Below are 12,861 nucleotides of genomic sequence, written 5' to 3' on the forward strand. Positions count from 1 at the left end.
AATTTCAACACATCTGCTAGAGAGACACAATCAGCATGATATTTAACTGAACACCGCGTCAAAATATTAGGAAACAAAAAAACGCTTCGATCACACGATCACATTATTGCACTTCACACAAAATTCTCTGACCACAAACAAAAGGCGTAAAGCACCCGCAAAGAAATACAACATAAGAAAGATTTGGTATCGCCGCTCAAGAATGTCATCCGAATAATATTCATACCTTGGAAATTGAAACACACCGTTACTATTCCAAGCATTTCAATGTAAAACCAGGGCTTTTGTAATGTTATCAAGGCAAACGGCTCAAATCAGACATGCATATCACGATGACAGTTCATCCACGACTTGTGTATACAGTGATATAATCGAATGTAGATCAAGGACGACTACACAATGACATGCAGGTAGGATCGAACCGGCCAAAAAAGTCTGCTTACAAACACTTTGTACCAAAATCAGCTAAAATTGCATTTAAAGAACAGAGAAGACATTTGATTGATTGACATGTAGTATGCGAAAGTAATAGCTCCATTTGACAGGTTAAATTCGAAAAGGATGAATATATAGAATAACATTAGTCTGCTACAGAAGAACATTACAGCAATACCCGAATTTCGTACTCAATAGACAAAATGAGAGTGAATGTATGGTACAGTAATTTAATGTTCCCTATTGTTGCCGTAATACACACATTGGATAGAATACAGCATCAAGCGTACACGTAGAATGCATCATGATTACAAAAGCTTCAAACCAACACACATGTATACTATAAGATTTCAAAAACAGGTTTCAAAGTAATAACATTCAGGTTAGCTGGGCAGTTATTTAAATAACACAGGCCTAACCAAGGATGCAATGCTGTTGGGTAAAATTGAAATCCGGTTTGGACACATTTGTTTTAGTGTACAGGTTATCAACTATCTCGGAATTTAGTGCAAATACAGGAGTAGGCTCAACACTACATTCGACTATACACTCCAAGCACAATAGAGGAATCACAGTTTCTATCACATTGATTGGCACAATGCTGGGAATGCATCCTGCAATGAGGATCAAAATATTCTCGGGGCTTAGAGGGTTTCAAGAGAATAGTCAATATGTATGGAAACTGGCCCTGGCTCATAATGACATGATGATTCTGTGAACTCTAAAACAGCAATTGAGAAGTATAAATATTAGGATAAACCGCGAGCTATCGACTGCTAAGTGCAGAAGTCCATTGCTTCAAATTATTACTGTCACACCAAATGTGGATGCTTCGAAATTCTTTGATTATACAGCTGGAGCAACGAAAAAGAATACTTAAAAATACAGATATTGAAAAATGCAGCAAGAATACGCATCACCACATACACATTATATGAAAAAATTTGTAGCATACTAGATATATATCTCAATATCTCTATATGTAATATAGTAATGCACATCTACACAGCGTTATAACTGGTTATGAGGATAATTAGTTACTTTGGCAATGGACATGACCGTGGTATTTAATTATGCCACTACAATTACTCAGAGATAAGACCAAACAGAATTTTCACACAAAAACTGACACATTCAAAGATTTCGGGCAGATGGAAAAAGACACACCTGTTTCGGGGGGGTTTTCTGCAAGTAATAATTGAGGAGTGTAAAATCAAAGAGCAACATGAATTTCCAAGAAGGCATCACACTTCTGAATCAACAACAACAGCCTCAGACGTTCCTTGGTCTGTCCCACCATACGCTGAATTTTCAAGCGAGTTCGATGCTTCGTTGTTCGTAACAGTTTGAGTCAACTCCACAGATTCCGTATTTTCAGTATTGACTCCATCCTTCGCTTTTTCGGGACCACAAACAGCAATTTCAAACACGTAATACACTGCCCAAAACACTAAAAAGCATGAGATCATAGTCACGAGTTTGATTGTACGGTCAGAAAGTGCAGTTGTGACATCGAAATTTGTATCGTGTCCAGGTGGACAATCCACCGATTCACCATTCAAATACTGCCCGGAATAGGACGATTTTATAAGTGCCATCCTTTCATTGCGGTCCGCGGCAGAAAATTGCGATCCATAAATGGTCAGCTGCCAGTGCTTCAGCAGACCGACGACATCCACATCGTCAGTACCGCGACTAGTGTCCAATATCGTAAGCGCATATGACCCAGCTGGGCTTTCACCCCAGCATTTCACAGTGGAAAAGGTCCAGTCCAACCCTTCATCGGAATCGTCGTGTTTACGGGTAGGGACAATAGAAGCAGTCCCGGAGGGGCAGGTTAACGTGAATTTAAGTTTCCCTCGACTCGCATGCTTGATTTTGACTTTGAACATCACATGTTCCAAAGTGGATATCAAGTTTTTGCGACAATCCTCCTCAGTAACTTCCACGGATAGAACTAAAGGTGCTTTACGGCAACACGGAATAACTACGTCCCTATCACTTTGCGAGTTTGGTGAAAACGAAGTCAGCCACGGAACAGCCTGCCACACTTTAGCGGCGTTCACCAAACGCCAGGCGTCTAACATGCCGAAACCGTGGACAGCACTGTGTCGCAGACTGGCTTGATTCTTCGTCCAGGCTGCATGGATCAGATCAACAGGCACTGCCGTTAACGTGATGATATGCTGTACGTCGCGCCACGTCAAACACGGCCTTACTTCGAGCATCAGCGCGACCATACCTGCGGCTAGCGGCGTCGCAGCCGACGTGCCGGTGTGGTCAGAAGTACACTGTTTGTCGGAATTTCCCGTTGGTAAAGTCCAATCCGTGGTAACTATACTTCTGGCGGGGTACCTACCCGAGCTAACGGTGCATGCAAACATGGAGGCGCATTCTTCCGCGTAACTCGGAATGTGTCCTAATTCATCTATCGCGCCGATAGTTATTGTATATATAGAGGTCGCGTACCCATCGTAATTGCAATTATCGTTATTTTGACCGCCATTACCGCTAGCGACAACATAAATTGACCCGAACCCTTGTCGGCCGGCTACAACCCCATGTTTCAACGCCAGCGTCCCTAACTCATGCGGACCGTCCACCGATTTACCATCGTCTTCAGGCCCCCAGGAGCAGCTGTAAACATCGTTGATATTGATGTACTTATTGAAAGCAATGGCTTCGATTGCATCGGTGGTTGGACCGTCTAATACTTTAATAGCGCTGAATTTGGAGCCGTACGCGATCCCTACGCCGCACACGGAGTTGGGGACCGCGGACACTTCGCCAGCACATCGAGTTCCGTGTTTGTTATCTTCATCTGCATCTAAACTCGGTGAAGGGTCATCGTCTTCGTCGTTTAAATCGATGCTGCCTTCAGGACAGTAATTCTCAAGAAGATCTGGATGTTTCCAATCCACTCCATCATCAACAATAGCAACGACGACGCCCTTGCCCGTAATATTTTTTGCATATGCTTTCATCACGTTACAATCTCTCCCGTTGTGTCTGCCGTTATTCAAATGCCATTGCTTCGAAAATAACGGATCGGCGAATGCCGGAAATGAATTATGCGGGACCCGGGACACTCTTCTTTTGACTCTTTTCAGAAACACTTCCTGTTTATGCCATTCGATCAAGTGATGGGATGAAAGATAACTACTGATAACATGATTGCTTTGATTATTAATCTCAAATAAGTAATGGCCTTTGAGCTCTCCGATTTGTCCAAGACTTCTGCCGCCGGTTTCACGCTCCACCTTACCGACAATATCATGAATTACATCGGGTGATTTTGATGTGTGTGATTTGATTTTTACACTCCATTTTTGAGAGGCTGGATCTTCATGGGACTCGTGGATGAGTAAGAACAGGATGCAGAAGATGTTCGAGCAAAATCCGAGATTTATCTTCATTGAGTATGCGGTGAAAACGTCGGAATCCTGTAGACATTACAGGGGTAGTCCGGTGAGCATTGTACTATTACAGAATTTTGCCTAAACTAACACCGTCACACCGGTACCTAAAAAAATCGCCCACATAAAGCACACTAATACGAAGGGAAGTTGACAATCTAAATGTTAATTATGTAAAAAAAACAAAAAGCGAGTTACATAATTTGCGCAACTGCATGTAGCCGTCAGAAATACTAAGATTACAAATTTTTACGAATGTTGTAACAGACATGCATTCGAAACTTATCAGTGAAATAATATGGTCGCGAAAATGACAAGGTCATTAGCAATCCATTATTCAAGATTGGCCGATGATTAGAAAATGAAATTCATTCGTTGCAATTGTTGGATCTGCTGGAACATGGTTGTTTGTCGAAAGAAAAATACATTTCATGGTTTATCCTTGTCAAAACACGTGCATTCGTACTCCAATTAACACACATGTTAGACATTCCATACATAGGTCAAGCTGAATTGAAGATTATGACATGCCGTAATTTTCCAAGTTTAGTACGCCCCCATGTATAATACACACCCCTAAAACAGCATGTAAATTCTGGGAAAAAGCCTGTACCCATGTATAGTGCGCACCCTGCATTTCAGTACATGAATAGTTCCGATTTCGTATACGATGTCATTCTGTCTTGCGATGTCACTCTTGAACAATCATTACACAACGATCGCTAATCATTATACAATTAGAGGGATTGTCTTTAAACGATAGTAGATAGCAGCCCAAGCCTGTGAGGCGGGCGGCGCGATAGTTCAGGCTAGCGACACGACACCTTGAGCACGAGGAGACCTTTTACAGATGCGAATGCTAATCATTATACAATTAACGGTATTGTCTCTAAACGATAGTAGATAGCAGCCAAAGCCTGCGAGGCCGGCGGCGAGTTAGTTTAGGCCAACGAACCGACATTTTGCGCACAATGCCTATTACAGATGCGATTGCGCCTACGCTAACGGTTATGTCATGCGCAACTGGTCGGTTGGAGATGCGACTGATTACGCAAGCGATTAATTATATCCTGCACACATGTCCTCTTGTTTATGTATAAATTGCATATGCGATTGTTCGGGCCTGTCGTTGACGCGATGAATTGGCGAGGATTGCCACGCGCGAGTGTCTATTAGTGACCTGATTTCGCTCGCGTACAAACGGCAAACCGACTCAGCAGGAGATCGCGTGCTTGTGCACACGACTCTCGTTAATTGGCAACACGCTTCCCACTAATTGGCAGCGCGTTACACTCTATAATACGAATTACTACGCGCGATGGCTGAAAGTGATGCGCGGTTGGAAACAAACATGAAGATAGGTGTGATTTCAAGTTTTTTATCGAGGGAGATTTTTTAAAGGCTTTTTGTATATATGTATAATACGCACCCCCTATTTTAGGGCAAAAAATCGTGAAAATTTTGCGCATTATACAGGGAAACTTACGGTATGTGGTGAATTGTGAGAAGCAATAAATTGTTCCCATGTATGCAGCACATCATTTCTAGGGCAATCAAAAGATAAATTCAACACAAAAGTAATTATACTAGCTTTCACCAAAGATATTTATCGGTATGAGTTAGCTAGTAACACCAATATTACCCAAAGCTCGGACAGACTGGTTTAATTATCACAAGACCACTTATCATGAACACTGGAGTCAGCCTTACAGAGGCATTGTCTAACAACATACGAATATGACAATGGCCTTCATCATTTGACACCAGGTTTCAATGTAGAAAACACTCGCTTAGGTTGCAATCTCCCAACAATTTCATTCAAAAAATTCGTAATATGGGTGTCTTTTTCACCTCTTTTCCCAGCTGCAACAATTGCCAGCATGATACCACTATCTATCTGTTGGGCATAATATGAATAATTTGAGCCCTTATCATATAGATACGCATATTTATCATAGCTGATATCTTCAAATTTGTTATAGAGAAAAATGTCAAGGTTAGATTGCAGCTCCTCTTTTATGTTTGTGGGCATCTCCAACACCCGTGCATGGGTCATTCTATTTTCAACATCGACGAGCTTGGAAGTATGCTCGTTCCCGATAGCGCATAACAATACATAACAGGAGTCGCTTCTTCTACAGAAATTCAAAATTTTACCGATATAATCGTAACTGCATTTGGACAGGAACATTTTCATGTCCGTGCCGTTATCAATTTTACGCAGTATACTGTAGAAGTAGAAAGAAAATTTAGAGAGCAACTCTTGGAAGTATCGAGCCATCCATTGATAGATTGCAGAAACTGGAGATGTGGAACGCCTTTCGCCGAATCCCAGCAAGCCAGGTCGGAAGGAATATGTGTGATGCTGTTCTTTTGCTAGCAGTGGTTGCCAAACGGCTAACGTTCTATGAATTTTATGTAGTTCGATTAATGAATCAAAATAATTCCACTCCGATATCCACACGCTGGATCGAATCAGCTTTTGGAAAGTTTCAAATTCCGAAACGAACGAGTCTGCTATAGGTTTTAAAGCACTGCAATGTTCCGATGAGTGACATTTATCCAATAGATTGGAGATTGCTCCCTCCAATTCTTCCAAGGTAGAACGTGAAGCCGATTCATATACCTCAATGCAGTCTATACGGCAAGCACAGAATGATGATAAACTTGCTGCCACTTTGACACATAGCTGGCGATCACACTTTTTATCGTACGAGTTCTCTTTCTCAATGACTTTAACCAAATTTTGGAATTCAATGCTAAGATTGATATACGCACTTTTTAACGGATCTTTACGGCCGAACCATTTTTGCTCCATGAATACTAACGAGTAGTAACTTTTCTCGCACATGGCAAATTGGACCAGACCTGCTTGCAAAATTGCAGGCTCGCAATCTTTGCGTTTTTCCACTTGCTCTTTGGCTTTGTCGCACGCTACCGTGGAAATGTGAGAAAGGTAACTTTTGAAAAAACTTTCGTCCATCTTCGACTTTATCAACGTAGCTTCAGTAGATACGTTGAATGTTGCGGTAGACTTTGTTGACAGCTATAGGAACAAAAACTACCCCCAAATACCCATCATAAGCAGCCAAATCCCGCCATCCAGCAGCTTGATTGGGAATAGCGGAGGCAGGCAGAATCCATCCAACCAGAACCGATCCACTGCATGCATCGATCCATTTGGTAATCGAAACTCGATTTCCACGCTGACTGGTTCTTTTACGATGCATATATTTGATCTTTCCGCAAACTTGCAGCAAATTGCAATCATGGAATATGCCTGTATCAGTATACCTGTATATACCTTACCTGTATCAGTAATCTAGCATGCAGCAGTTCCAAAACTGGACACCGGGAAGTATTTGAACTTTTCACGATTCTTATTTTTTTAGTATTGGGGATGCAAAACGGAATGGCTTGGCTTAATTCCATGCTGTCGTAATTCGTATGTAGAACGAGCAGAGATGAAATGTCCCGCAGGTGGAAGGGGGTCTGGGAGTGAACCCTCCGATTAGTTTGGTTGAACCTTATTCGCTGTGGGGCCAAAACCGGGTGGGGACAAAGTGGTGTTTCGATTCATATCCGTGGATACCAGAATCGTGATGTATACAAATTCGAAGAGTTGAACGTCTAGTTCTCTGGTATTACTCAAAACAGATACGCAGGATCAACGGCACATTATGCTTTACAAAGGCATATAAAATAGAAATATGGGAAATGATGCCTCGACGTCATAGTTGAATAACTCCGCTTGCTGGGAGAATCGGATGTACACATTCGATACTACAATTGTTGTTTTGACGCATTTTATTATTGCAAGATTTGCAACGACTTCAACCCTTCTCGACTGCAAGTCATTGTCATCGCCACAACGTGAAAGTCAAAGGAGTTGTGATACGATGTTATCGGTTAGAAATGACAGGAGATCTATCTGTAGCAAAACGTTGTCAAAGTTAACGCCACATATATATATGCAGCTTAGGATAAATAAGCATATAAATGATGGAAATCTCGCATCATGCATATCCACAAAGAACGAAACAAAGTAAATGAACTTGGAAGTATGCCACGGCAATTCTTTTTAACATAACATGGTGCGATAAATATAGATACAAGAGAAGAGGTCAGTCAGTAAATATTTTTGTACAAGGCAAAAGTCTGAAGTTGAATTGCAAATCGTTCCAGAACTTCACACCTGGTTGTCAAAGAATTCTATAAAGTCCGGGTGTATGTAAATTGCCATCATCGAGTGGTTTGATGAAAATCTATTATTATGGGAATGTCAGGTCCGATGATCCATTAGCGATGTCTGGAGGTCGAATCTCAAATTGAAGCTTGGTTAGCTGGTGAATAAGACTTCTATTGTTCTGTTTGCACCAATAGTTCTGCTACTGCTATATTAATATACCTGTATTATGACATTGGACCATCATCATGGGAGTGGGAAGAAGCGGAAGCGTCGAGATAGTGACAATCCAAACTCTGATGCTCCAGAAGTCGGTCTCATAAACCTTCAAATGAACACTTTGAGGTAAGAATTATTTTGGCGTTCTATTCCAGACATCTCGATCTTTCTGCAATTTATTTGCTGATTTTGAAGATTTAGATACAGGCCATGTAACTGTTTAATTGATTCACGAATTACAAAGACATCATATAATCTAACATAAATCCAACATCATCTTAGCTGCAGGGGTGCAGCTGCTTTTCTTTCTGAAAATTAGAATGTGCTGTATCGTGAAAAATGCATTCAATTTCAGACGATACAAACGACACTTCAAACTCCAAACGAAGCCAGGGCTTAATAAAGCTCAACTCGCTGAGTCGATGCAGAGACATTTCTCTGGGATAACTGTTGTGGAAAAGGAGGCCTTAGCCTATTTCATATACATGGTGAAAATGAAAAAGAATCGGATGGATATCAAGGAAGGGAACAATAGTGGCAATGGAAATGAATATGGAAATAGCAGTTCGAATCATGAAAAGAGAGATCATCGATGATATATTTCCATAGAATTTGCTTATTGGACCACTTTCATGTGTCACCAGCAACTACTTTGTATGCTGTGAAGCCAGAAGTGTTGCCATCAGTGATACAGAAATGAAGTATCCAACAGCCTGATTGCCTTGATTGTCAATACAATGGCTCCTGCTTTTTCTACTTCTTCCGCTACTTGAGTGGTTTGGATTATAGACTACATGTAACTGCTTAATCCTGTTCTACGTTTCGAATTTTATCTATTCTGTAGGATAAGTTTCCTCCCAGATCAATTCATGTATGTGAGAAGGAAATCCTCACAGGGTTGCAGAAATGCCTAAATTTTCAAATTTTGGAACCCTGAGCCATCCATGAAATCACGAGTTTTGATTTAAAAGAATCATACCTCGTTACGTGATAAAATCCGACATCAGAGGCAATCTAACGATCAGGATTGAGTCCGGGTATGCCACGTAATTATTAGCTCATGTAAACTATTATCCGGCCATTGAAGAGAGTAAATCTGGATCACATTCTGTCAAACTGCTCTTCAATTGCATTCATCAGTGATTTTTTTTAGGAGTTACCCCGCTACCCCGAGACATTTTGAATATGTATGATCTCTGAAATTTTTCTGTAAATCTTGACGGTTAGACAATAGACGAGTTATGTGAAGTTGGACAAGACAAATCTGGCAGCTATTCCTGATTTGGAATCAGCTCTCTTATAGCATTTGAAATTATACTTAGGTAGGCTTTTAGAAGTACAGAACTTGAGTGTTGCAAAATTATACCTGTGTCCGATCAAGGCAGGAGGTTCTGACACCCTGATGTACAAAAGTGTAGCTGAAATATCACATGTTGATGTGTATATCATTGTAATAATGTAATCTACATCGTGAAACTTGTCCGTCATTCATGAGTTAACAGCCACAACTTGGTTTACAACACTTTTTGTCAATGGATTCCTGCCTCAAACAAGTTCCAGTAGACGATGCTTACCATCGCTAAAATCTTCAGCTGCCACTCTCCTCAGAAACTAATTGACAATGCAGTTGGTCAGAAAACATCTATATTTGTTGCGACAATATGACACTAGAGTGCGAATAAGATCAGGAAAGCAATCATAAGACAGAAGAGACCCATGGCTTCAGACAACGCAAATCCCAAAATGGTGAATGAAAACATTTGCTGCTTGAGAGATGGGTTCCTAAAACAACATATAAAGCGACTCTTGTAACAGTCATTCATTGACCATATTCCACAGCTTACCTTGCATATCCAATGATGAAACTACCAAATACTGTCCCAATTCCTGCCCCGGACCCCGCGGCACCGACAGTAGCTGCTCCAGCACCGATGAACCTGGCGGCAGAGTCAATGTCCTTCTGTGCCACTGAAGTTTGAAATCCCCGGGTCTGCATTCAGGAAGTAAATTTATTCAACGATATCTCGCGATATACTCAACTTGACTTACCAATGGAGATGTGGTGGAAGCGGCCGGCATGAAACTCCGCACTGCTGAGCGCAGCTGAAGTGAAAATGTAGTTTGAGTAATCGAGGCGCATAACTCGGCAGGAAATTCATTCAAAACGAAAGAATTCAAATTATATTATTGTCTACATGAGGAATTTGTTTGCCACTACAACGTTAGCAAGCAATAATTTCGTATCAAATAAAGGAAATTGGTCAATTTGAGTGCCAGGAGGTGGGATGTAGATAAATTTTGCCGCCACAGTTTTCGTATGTAAGCACAAGTAATGATTGATCAATATTTCATGATCAAAAATTGTTGCATTCAGTTCAAAAGTATTAAGACAGGAGAATCCATAGCAGAAAACAAGGAAAACCAACACTCAGACATGATCAAGAAGGTCTACGAGAAGATAAAACCTAAAATTGACCATGTGCGACTGTAAACTCAACCATTTTATATGAAAGGAAGGAAATGCAATTGTGGCAACTTTTCTCAGATATTCTACTTCTTAAATTTGGGAGAATTCAATTGAAAGTCACAAAAAGCAGATTTGACATTAAACCTGTCAAAATCAATGTGAACGAGTACAGTTAGCATTATTTATTTCTGAAATGCGGAAGGTGCTGGTACGATTAAATCAGTGTCTGCAGCCGTACCAACTGGCCAAAATAGCGAAAAGGTAGTCTTTCCCTATCATAAATACAATGGATTGATTTTGGTAGAATTCAGCAGTCACCCCACAAATACTATCGTTGTCACTAGCGTTTACAATAGATTCATTCATTTATCACAGTAGTGAAATCCGGTACAAAGCAGGATGAGGGGCTGCGAGGCCTTAGTACATAGTCGCCCCCTGTAGGCATACACAGTACACACGTTACAATCAATGACACATCAGGATAAACAAAGATAACTACAAAGCGAAAAACTTTTCAACCAGGATACAGAATGAGATATATGAAACTGATACACACATTACACATATGTGGATCGAAGGTTTGGAACTTCAATGCAAGACTGTCGACAATAGAGTGCAATACACACATATATTCCACAAGACAGTAACTGCAATTAGTTAGCTAATCGTAGTTATGTTATGATGGGACTGGGTTGTCCTCTATTGCACTATTGGTAAAACACCACTGAAGTCCTCCAAATGTTACGTAGTTATGCTATCATTGCTGCCGAATTAGTCTCATTACTTTCCACAGTAGTTAAATACAAGTCTATAGTGTGTAAAAACGTAGGGCCTGCAAACAAAAAATAGATTTCATATTTCTATCCTGTTATTGAGTTGAATCCTAATTAGTTGGGCAATTGATGAACACGTCAAGCTACATAACTTTGATATGATTCTATTTTGAGTACGCACTAGTTTCAACTTACCGCCATATTGGTAATTGGTACAAGTTTATTGCAATAAGCCATCTTGATTCTGTAACGTAAAGGAGAGCGCTGATAAATATTGAGCTGTAAGACAAAAACGCTGTTTAAATAGTTTCAATATCTAAGCGACCTCACGTATTCGAGCTGACGTCGTGACGTGAAAGTATTCGCTCATGACCAAGTTTCTGTGGTGAAATACTTTAGGGCCTATTATCGTGCTATCACTCAGTCTCTATATAGACATTTACCAACTAAAGCACTTGTGTGTTTGCCAAGGAAAGTTTGCGCGAAGATCGGCGTCAGCAAAGATTGAACCAAGACATAGTATAACGAACAAGAGAACTTAACCAATTACGAACAATATCTTACCAGTTTAAGAAGGATTACACGCTACAAAGCTTTCGACTCTCGACGTGAACAACGCAGACTGGATACCGAACTCAATCAGAAATATCTCAAGGAGACAATGTTCTGCGCATGCGCGTACCGGTTGAAAAGTTGTCAATATTATAACTTATCTTCTTTTATATGAGTGTCGCCTTGGATGAATGAATATGTAGCACCTAATTTGCAAAAGGTGATAATTGTTTTGGAATCAGTAACGGTTGTAATGAATATCGATATTCGATAGCAGCAGCATCCTATGTTTCGTCACGGTCGATATATCACCACTGCGCAACACAACACCACCATGATCACAATCAAGATTTCTTTTATTTTCATCCGCCCAAGATATACTGAACAGATAGGATGTTGAAACTATGGTAAGTTGATGCCCGATTTAACAACAGACGATCATGATCTTACGGATGTCTTTCGACAGATTTCCAGTTTCTTCCGGACCAAAGACTCATCGGCGCTTACGATACCAGAAGCAGAATAATATCAATATATATTCTATTACAGAAATATACGCACAGGCAGTCGTGTCAATGATTTCTCTAATCTACCGCCAAATTATGACGACATCGTGTGTCATCGGTATGAAGCAATATGTATTTGCTATATGACGTCACCCGAAGCGAAAATCCCCAGTTGCAATCACTGAGCTAAACAATGAATGGTGAAAGACGCACACGCAATGTACAGTGCGATATACAAGACTGCGGTTCTTTTTTTTCTGTCTTTTTTGTATATTTTTATGTCGCCGTAAGTAAAGCGACACGGGGG

The 12,861-nt window shown here is 40.6% G+C and overlaps 4 protein-coding genes across 6 annotated transcripts in view; 1 reads left to right on the top strand and 3 right to left on the bottom strand.

The window, feature by feature from the left end:
- The window catches only part of LOC145434080 (histone deacetylase complex subunit SAP30L-like), a 127,625-nt gene extending 118,601 nt beyond the window's left edge, over positions 1-9,024 (top strand). Inside the window, exons 2-3 of the mRNA XM_080311370.1 lie at positions 8,233-8,382; positions 8,612-9,024. Coding sequence (XP_080167496.1) covers positions 8,267-8,382; positions 8,612-8,852 — 357 coding nt within the window. The 5' untranslated portion in view covers positions 8,233-8,266 and the 3' untranslated portion in view covers positions 8,853-9,024. The remainder of the gene's footprint in view (positions 1-8,232; positions 8,383-8,611) is intronic.
- LOC145434071 (proprotein convertase subtilisin/kexin type 7-like) lies at positions 13-3,955 on the bottom strand. The gene has a single exon (XM_080311356.1). It carries the CDS (start codon positions 3,849-3,851, stop codon positions 1,680-1,682), a length of 2,172 nt encoding a protein of 723 aa, XP_080167482.1. The 5' UTR covers positions 3,852-3,955; the 3' UTR covers positions 13-1,679.
- Positions 5,076-7,009, bottom strand: LOC145434074 (KICSTOR subunit 2-like). Its single transcript, XM_080311361.1, has one exon. The coding sequence runs from the start codon at positions 6,832-6,834 to the stop codon at positions 5,605-5,607; it is 1,230 nt and encodes a 409-aa protein (XP_080167487.1). The 5' UTR covers positions 6,835-7,009; the 3' UTR covers positions 5,076-5,604.
- An 859-nt stretch (positions 9,025-9,883) lies between the features above and the next one.
- LOC145434079 (uncharacterized) lies at positions 9,884-12,216 on the bottom strand. Of its 3 annotated transcripts, none has more exons than XM_080311366.1 (5): positions 12,061-12,216; positions 11,692-11,740; positions 10,306-10,359; positions 10,101-10,246; positions 9,884-10,038 (listed from the first exon to the last, which is right to left on the bottom strand). In XM_080311366.1, the coding sequence occupies exons 2-5, from the start codon at positions 11,731-11,733 to the stop codon at positions 9,924-9,926; spliced, it is 357 nt and encodes a 118-aa protein (XP_080167492.1). In that variant the 5' UTR covers positions 11,734-11,740; positions 12,061-12,216; the 3' UTR covers positions 9,884-9,923. The 3 variants fall into 3 exon arrangements, with proteins under 3 accessions (XP_080167492.1, XP_080167493.1, XP_080167495.1); XM_080311367.1 differs by having other exon boundaries at positions 11,692-11,775; positions 12,061-12,184; XM_080311369.1 differs by having other exon boundaries at positions 12,039-12,139.
- Between the last annotated feature and the right edge of the window lie 645 nt (positions 12,217-12,861).

Source organism: Botryllus schlosseri, chromosome 2 (assembly GCF_051294905.1).
Source record: "Botryllus schlosseri isolate E-star chromosome 2, Bs_hap1, whole genome shotgun sequence".
Classification (NCBI taxonomy): domain Eukaryota; kingdom Metazoa; phylum Chordata; class Ascidiacea; order Stolidobranchia; family Styelidae; genus Botryllus; species Botryllus schlosseri.